General features: G+C 41.6%; 1 protein-coding gene across 1 annotated transcript in view; it reads left to right on the top strand.

The window, feature by feature from the left end:
* Window positions 1–1,102: 1,102 nt before the first annotated feature.
* ZDBF2 (zinc finger DBF-type containing 2) overlaps window positions 1,103–7,926 on the top strand; it is a 29,545-nt gene continuing 22,721 nt past the window's right edge. The window contains exons 1-5 of the mRNA XM_019523467.1: window positions 1,103–1,220; window positions 2,012–2,063; window positions 3,464–3,515; window positions 5,215–5,320; window positions 6,212–6,339. Coding sequence (XP_019379012.1) covers window positions 2,012–2,063; window positions 3,464–3,515; window positions 5,215–5,320; window positions 6,212–6,339 — 338 coding nt within the window. The 5' untranslated portion in view covers window positions 1,103–1,220. The remainder of the gene's footprint in view (window positions 1,221–2,011; window positions 2,064–3,463; window positions 3,516–5,214; window positions 5,321–6,211; window positions 6,340–7,926) is intronic.

Below are 7,926 nucleotides of genomic sequence, written 5' to 3'. Positions count from 1 at the left end.
CGGGAGCGCCCGAAGGGGCTCCGGGTACCGCAGCTTGTGGAGCTGTCACAACAAGCCCCGGTGGCCGGTCCCTTGTTTCCCCCGGTGCATTTTTGCCTCCTGTCCCCGGCCTGCTCGAGTTCCCGCACCGCCTGTTTCCGTGCGCGCTGCCCCTGCCTGCCTGCTCGCCCGCCTTGTCTACGCACCCTCCTGCCGGAGCGAGTTGTCCCCTGCCCAGGCCTGTACGGCGAGGTCTTGGCAAGCTTTGACGCCAGTCGAGTCCAGGGTCAGGTCTTAGGCCACATGTGCGGTTTTATCAACTTTACCACACCAGTTGTGAGCCAAAGCACCTGGCGGTGACCCAAATGCAGCCCTGGCCCAGCTCTCCCACCAGAAAGAGGCTGGTACAGCACCTGGCCCTGAACATGCAGCTGGCAGCCCGCCCTTGCCCCACACACAGATCCAGGGGGCATATGCCTGCCTCCCCCAGAATGCATGCAGCAGCAGGAGCCGGCTGCCCCTGTGACGAGCTGCCTGCAGCTCCATCTCGTGCCCCGCTCTCCGTGCCTGCCCCAGCCCACTCCCTTCCTCACCATGGGGTCCTCAGTCTTCCTCCTCTGCCCCCACACCCCATCCCCCCAACAGACTTACTGGCTGGATGCTGCTCTCCAAGGTGCTAGGCCACATATTGGGAATTGGATCAGTATTAGCAGATACGGCTGGTTAATAATCGGCCAACAGTATCGGCCCAAAAAATCTTTATCAGTGCACCCCTAGTAGCAGCCACAGTAGCAGCAAGGAAGCTAAGTCTGCTCGTTCTGCTCCCTGTGGATCATTTGCTTTTATCTGGTAGAAGCTTAGGTGGCAGAAGTTGCTGTTACCATACTTCCTTCCTTATAATGCATATGCCAGTTTCCGGAAGCTGGGTGTTGGAAAAAGGTATGGTATATGAGAAAATATGGTGATTTTATAAGCCAAAATATTACTATTGATTTATCCATATTATGGACTGACGTGCTTGCAAAACAGTACAATACAAAATACAACTTTTTTTCATTGATAACATGGATGAAACCCTTGTAACTAGCCTAAAACTGCCTTTAATTTAATTATTCCCAGGTCATCAGGGATTATGGAAGTGGCTAAGTGGTATGTACTGAAAGTGGCCTCCTGGCTGAGATCTAGTGATTGATAGCCGCCAAGCTAACTTTTGGTGGTGAGCAAAGGCTGATGACACCAAGGTTAGTAACTGAAAGTTTATATTTCAGTATTGCAGAACTAAATGTGAAACTCTGTTTTCCTTTTTATATTTACCTTTAAAACATGGAGTAGGATATTACTGCATTGTTGTCTTTCTGCTTAATATTAATATGATTGCCAATACCAGTTTGTGGATTTTAGAATTAGGACATGATGCAGAGCAACAATGACAAATTTCCTCAGCCTAGGTACACATCCCATTTGTTCCATTTCAGGCATGACTTCTGTTCATACAGGTATTCAGTCTGTGTTTTTAAATGCAGCTGAAGAAATTAAACTGTGAAATGTATGCATCAGGGCCAGTCCTTATATTTCCTTCTAAAGTTTTAAGACCTTGCTTCATAAGAACATTGCTTATCTATTGGGAAGAATGACATTGTTTCTGACTTGATACAGTACCAAAGGTCAGATGTTTCATTTGTGCCAGAAACCTATAATTTTTGCTTTGCTCCCTGGGCAGATCAGTTTTCCTCTGAATGAAGTGGCTTGCAAAAGTTAGCCCCTGTAGCTTAACGGGTCTTGGGTGGGATAGAAATTATCCTGAAATAAATCAGCCTTGATATTGAGTTCATTAGTGAATGAGAGGAAGATAAATAGGAATTGTTTTCCTTATTAAGGTTAATTTTGAGATCAAGTTGTGACCTTATCTGAAACAAGATTATGTTTTTAAGGTAACATTTTCTGAGGGCTCTAACATGCTGACACGGAGGACAGGATAAAGGATATATATTTTCTTCATTTTTGTTTTCAGCAGTTTATTTTTGGTTTACAGATGTTTGACAGAAGCAAGCCAACTGAGGAAGCCTCTGCTTCTTCGGCACAAGGTAAGCAGCTTAATAATGGGGGAAAAAACATACATAACTTTCCTCTCCTGAAGCAAATAATGGTATCTATCTTAACTGTAAATGTATCTCCCTGAGTTTGCCTTTCACTTTCAGTTTAAGTAAATTGTCACTTCCTGTCATCCTCAAATCTATGATTCCATAATAGGGATGGAGGTGAGATTTCTGATCATCCACCCAACTCCCTGTAGATACAAATAAATTACGTTGTGAGCTGTAAACAATTACATATACGCCAGAGGTTGATGGCTAGAAAATGGTAGAGATTTGGTTTTGGGAATTGGCTTGTATGTAAAGTAGATATGTATTAGAATAATGGCCCTGAGCAATGGCAAGGGTTAAGTGATTTTTAAAAGTCTGCTTCTGAAGGTTTCCTCAAGGCTCAACTGTGTCTGATAGGCAAGCAGCAAGCAGAGGCACAGGCTGGGAAATTAAAGACATGTACCACACTTATCCATAACATGAGATAAGGTGGCATTAGATCATAGTGCCCAGCTGCAGAGCCCTTGGGATTTCTGTTTTTTGGGAACAGACCAAATTAGGACACCAGTAAAGTCCAAATTAGGATGTGTGCATGTGATGCCTTTGTAAAACAAAGGAATATGCTGACAGGACAGAGCATGGACAGTATGACCACAACAAAAAGACCAGTCAGCGATGCCGAGTCATCACAGGGGGAAAAAGATACAAAAGGAGGGATTTCAGAGCAGCAGAGTTCCCGAGAGGGGAATCCAAGGCCACCATGGACAGGGGAAACACCACTAGCCTGTCTCACCCACCCAGAGGTGGGGAGGGGTGGACCTTGGCCTCTGACCTCCAGGCTGCTGACATTCAAGAGAGAGCCTCAGGGTGAAGCTTGCATACTGACCAGATATACCTTCCCTCTGAGGACAGCTGTAGGACTGGTAGATACAGAACTGTTTGCATTATTCTTATTTGCTATCATTGTGTATCAGTAAAATTCACCTATTATCGAATGGAGAGGTCATGGTCAGTCTGAGGGTTGGGGTCCACCCAGGGTATCTGGGTCCACACAAGGTATCTGGGTCATCCAGTACCAACAGAGGTAGCTCCATAATGATTGCAGGTGAAGTGACTTTGACCTATAGGACTTAACTTGGGTCCAAATCAAGTCAGTTGGAAAACTCCTACAGACTTTAACTAAGAAAGGATTGGATTAATATTGTTTATGAGGTACTTCATAGCCATAAAATTAAGTTTTCCTAAATGTAATACATTTTAGTTTTATATATTGTTTTATATATTGTTTTGACACACAATTTAGTAGCAACAGTAATCTGCAAAGCCAACAGTGACTAGTTTTGATTTCTTCTGTCTGATTTTTTTTTGTTTTAGTTTTTACTTTTTTTTCTTTTCTACAGGTATAGAAAAACGAGGCATTGAAGGCTCCCTACGACAGGAAAGTAGTAGCAGGTGAGATTGATGGTGTAGTTCAGACATCATCAGGCTTGCTTATTTCACTAAATTAACTAGGATGAATCTAGTTTTTGAATTTTCACTTGGCCCCTATTGTCTAACTCCCTCCCTCACCCTTATTTTCTCTGTTCTCTATTTTTTCAGTTTAATTCTTAAATGCATCTGCATCTCTCCTGTCTGTTCTTAGCTCAGATTTTCGGCTTGCTTCATTTCTTCATAGATGTGGTATCCTTCTTGACTCTGAACTCCTTGTTCCCATATCTCTTGTGTCTGTAGGTCTGACTACCACCTCCTTTGCAGCATTACCTGAGTAGACAAAAACATCAGGTTTAGCATTTTAAACATTCTTAGCTAGGATTTTGTTTCTCTCTGATTATTGCTGTTCCCTTTCCCATGATCTTGTGAAATCCTAGCACCTTTTCTTTAGCATATGCAATTAAAAAAAGACTGTCCTTTCCTTAACTCCATTGTCTTCCCTTTCATTTTATGGATCTGTTCAAAAGTACTGCTTTTTAATTTGAAGTCCTTCATGGGATCAGTGAAGCCTAACTCATGAATCAGTCTCCCTAGTTTCTGCAGTGCTGGTTGCATCTATGCCTTGCCACATTCTTCCATTTATATCACTTCTCTTCATCACTACCCTATCTCATGCCAATCTCTGAAAAAGTATCTTCTTGTCCCCTTCAGTACCTGTTGATTTATCTTTCCGCTATTACTCGACAGTGGGGTGCACAAATTAGTTCCACACTCACCCTGAGTGCCACTCTGATCCCCTTCCCTCACCCAATCTGCTGCTCTTCTTTTTGCTCCCTGCCCTATTTGCAGCTGTCCTGCCTGTGCCCTCCCTGATCTATAGCATGTCACACTTGGAGGCTGCATATGCCACTTATGACATGCATGCTGCAGGTTTGCCATCCCTGTCCTAAAACAAGGCTTCTCTACTCCTTTGATGGCATGGATCATACACAAACAAAGGTTCCTTGCCTTTCTCTTCTTCACTGTATCTTTTCATTCTCCCCTTCTCTACAGGTTTTCTTTTTATCGCCTCCTGTCCCATTTCCTTTTCAAATCTTTTGAAGGTACTAGATGACAGTTATACAAATAAAATGAATTGCAAGAGGAAGCATTTAACACAACTTTGAATTTAAGCTAACAGCGTTTTCACTTTATTTTCCCATATGGCTACATCTTGTGCAGTCATATGGCTTTCCCAGTTGTTTTCCCAGTAGCATTGCTACTTTTCAAGCAAAGTACCATGTTTGTTTTTGTTTTATTTGGAGTTTGTTTGTTTGTTTTGAATACAATGCACCTTTTTTCAAAATTCAGCAGCTGGAATTTGGATGCACATTATAAATAAGGAAATCCAACAATACCAGTTTCTGTCCCTCCTGCAAGAGTGCTGCCCATGGGGTTTCCTAGTTGCTGACTTTCTCTTGGACACTTTCTCTTTTCAGGATTGCACAGGTTGTTTCAGAAAGTTTTGCAACATCAGCAGGTGCTATACAAATCTCTGCTAAACTTGTATGCATAATATAGCAACTTTCTGACAGAAAATGGGGAATTGCTGACAGAACATTTTATATTAATGGTTTCCAATATTTTACTAAACACCTGAACTAAAACTTAATAACTCTTATGTCATTTAATATACTAATGTTAAATACTGATTTCATCAGTATATTTTTTCTTCTTTCAGTGTAAGCATAAGAGGGTCAGAACAGGCTGGACCTGGGTTAGCCAGTGGGCAGAATAGACAAGGGTATTGCAACTGTTGCCATGTACACTACAGAAGTCTTGAACAGGTAAGAAAGTTGGGTTGTCATGTAACAGCATATGGTTGGGAATTAAAAAAATGGAACAATTAATTTCGTCCATGTTTTTCTGTACCACAGTTATCACATCATATTGCCATGTATCAGGAGAGGGTTGACTAGCATCTAGCCTGATAAGCTTGTGTTATTTTAATCACAAATAATGAGCATTTCTTTTAATATTTTTCCAGTAACAAATGGAAAATGACTATTTTGAAAGCTTTTTCCTGTCCATAATAGATTCATCGTGCATGTCTGTCAAATCTGGATCTCAGCATCTCCCAGGTTTTAAAAGTCAAAACAGCAGTTTCTTTCACTGCTATAGGAGAAATAGGTTGGTTATTCTGTGGGTTTTTAAAAACTTGTACACATGTGGAAAACCCACTGAAAACAGAGTTTCTTCTGAAAATGGGGTCCATGGTCCTAGAACCATATCTAACCTTAACTGTTACTCAGTGGGCACATCTACACATTTATTAATGTGCCGTAGTTACGGTGCATTAAGTTTAGTACTTGGTTAACCAAATACTAAATCAGTGTGTAGTAACTTGCGCTACTGCACAGTAGCACTAGCACATGGCTATAGCGTATTAGCACAGTTTTTGCCTGACATGCTACTGCATGGTGTTATTAAGCTACTTGCGTAGTTAGTGTCTTGTGTAGACTTGCCCTGTGACTTCAGTAGGATCATGCTTGTGTTTAGAGTTAGCCACATGCTCAAACACCCTGCTGAACCAGTATTTTAAAGACTGCAGGAGGAGGATTTCTGTTTTAAGTATTTTTCATTGTAATAGGATTTTTAATTTAGGAATAAAAAACCCCCCTCCATATGGGGAGGTTAGTGATGATACCAGACTAGCAACTTATCTTGTCTCTTTTCAGCATGTTATTAGTTCCCAGCACAGACATTTCACCACTTACTGCAGGAATCGTATGGGTACTACCAGCTTGATGGAGCGTTTCCTCCAAGATGTTTTGCACCATCATCCCCACAGATACCATGACAACAGGTATAACAGTTTAAATTAAACTTTTAGTTGATGTAATGTAATGTTGTACAACCTTGCATTAAAAATATGTTTCTCATATGTTCTTCCTGTTTTAAGAACGCCAGATTGAGGGCAATTTACCGAAAACAAGGACTTTTACATAAAAAGAATGTACAGAACTTGGCTGGTATTTTATATATATCTTTTCTACTTCAGAGCCGTAGATTTTACTAATTAGTGCATTACGTCTTGACACCCATCTTGCTGGGGTCATCTGATCCCAGCAGTCTTTCCTGCCCAAGTGCAGGGGGGCTAGACCCGATAATCTGTAAGGTCCCTTTCAGCCACTAACATCTATGAAACTACTAGCAACTTGCCCGTCAAGAATGACAGGCGGAGTGGGGGCCAGTGGGGACAGAGGTCTGCTTCAGACAACCAATCAGAGTGAATAAAGCATTACAGACAGACAAAGACTTTTATAATATTAGAATGAATAATACAGCTTCCGTGGTAGCATCTAGCCATATGGCATAATCAGAAAACAAGCAACATTAAACTAAATAAGCCACAGTAGTTCAGCTGCCTACTTTATCCTTATACCGTGTGCCATGTTGATTGCATCCATATTAAGCACAAAGAATATTTTTGAAGTTTGGTGAAAGATATCATTAGCGTGCTATGTTCATTATGACTCAAAGTATTTGTGAAATATATATGTTGAGTATTTACAGATGCTTGGAAAAGTAGGGCTGGAAGGGACCTCGCAAGGTCATCCGATCTGGCATTTGCTCAGGGTTGAACAGGATCATCCCTGACAAACCCATATCAGCCAAATGTCTGTCCAACTTGCTTTAAAAATTTCCAGGGATGGAAATTCCACAACTTCTTTAGGTAGCCTGTTCCAGTGCTTGGCCACCCTCATAGTGAGAAAATTCCTCCTAATCTACAACCTAAATTTCTTCTGCTTCAGTTTGAGTCTATTGCTCATAGCCCTATCCTCTTTGGCTACAGCGAGAAGCCTATCTCCATCCTCTCTATACCTGCCCTTCTGGTATTTATAGACTTGTCAAATTTCCCCTTGGTCTTCTCTTCTCCAGATTAAATAAGCCTAGCTCTTTCAGATAGATTGTCAGATAAATTGTCAATATATCCATTAGCTGAACATACAAACTATAAGGGTAATGGAATATTTATGTAAACAACCTTTATTTGCTATATTGTAGAATCATAGACAATTAGGGAAGGGACCTCAGAAGGTCATCTAGTCCAACCCCATGCTCAAAGCAGGACTGTCCCCAGCTAGATAATCCCAGCCAAGGCTTTTTGTCTAGCCAGGTCTTAAAAACCTTCAAGGATGGAGATTCCACCTCTCTGGGTAACCTGTTCCAGTGCTTTACCTAGTGTCCTTGTGAGAAAATTCTTCCTAATATTTAACCTAAACTTCCTTTGCTGCAACTGGAGACCATTGCTCCTTTTTCTTGAACTATTTCTGTAGTACTGAATATATATATATATATATATTTACATTTTTAATCATGGGCAGCTGGTACCACCTTAGTTGGGGGGGGGCATATGCCAGCGACCAGTCGGGGGGGGGGGGGGATTCCC

The sequence above is a fragment of the Gavialis gangeticus genome, unplaced genomic scaffold, assembly GCF_001723915.1.
Source record: "Gavialis gangeticus isolate Ggan-Ray unplaced genomic scaffold, GavGan_comp1, whole genome shotgun sequence".
Lineage (NCBI taxonomy): Eukaryota > Metazoa > Chordata > Crocodylia > Gavialidae > Gavialis > Gavialis gangeticus.
The sequence above is the reverse complement of the archived record's forward strand: the minus strand, read 5'-3'. Positions and strand labels throughout refer to the sequence as shown.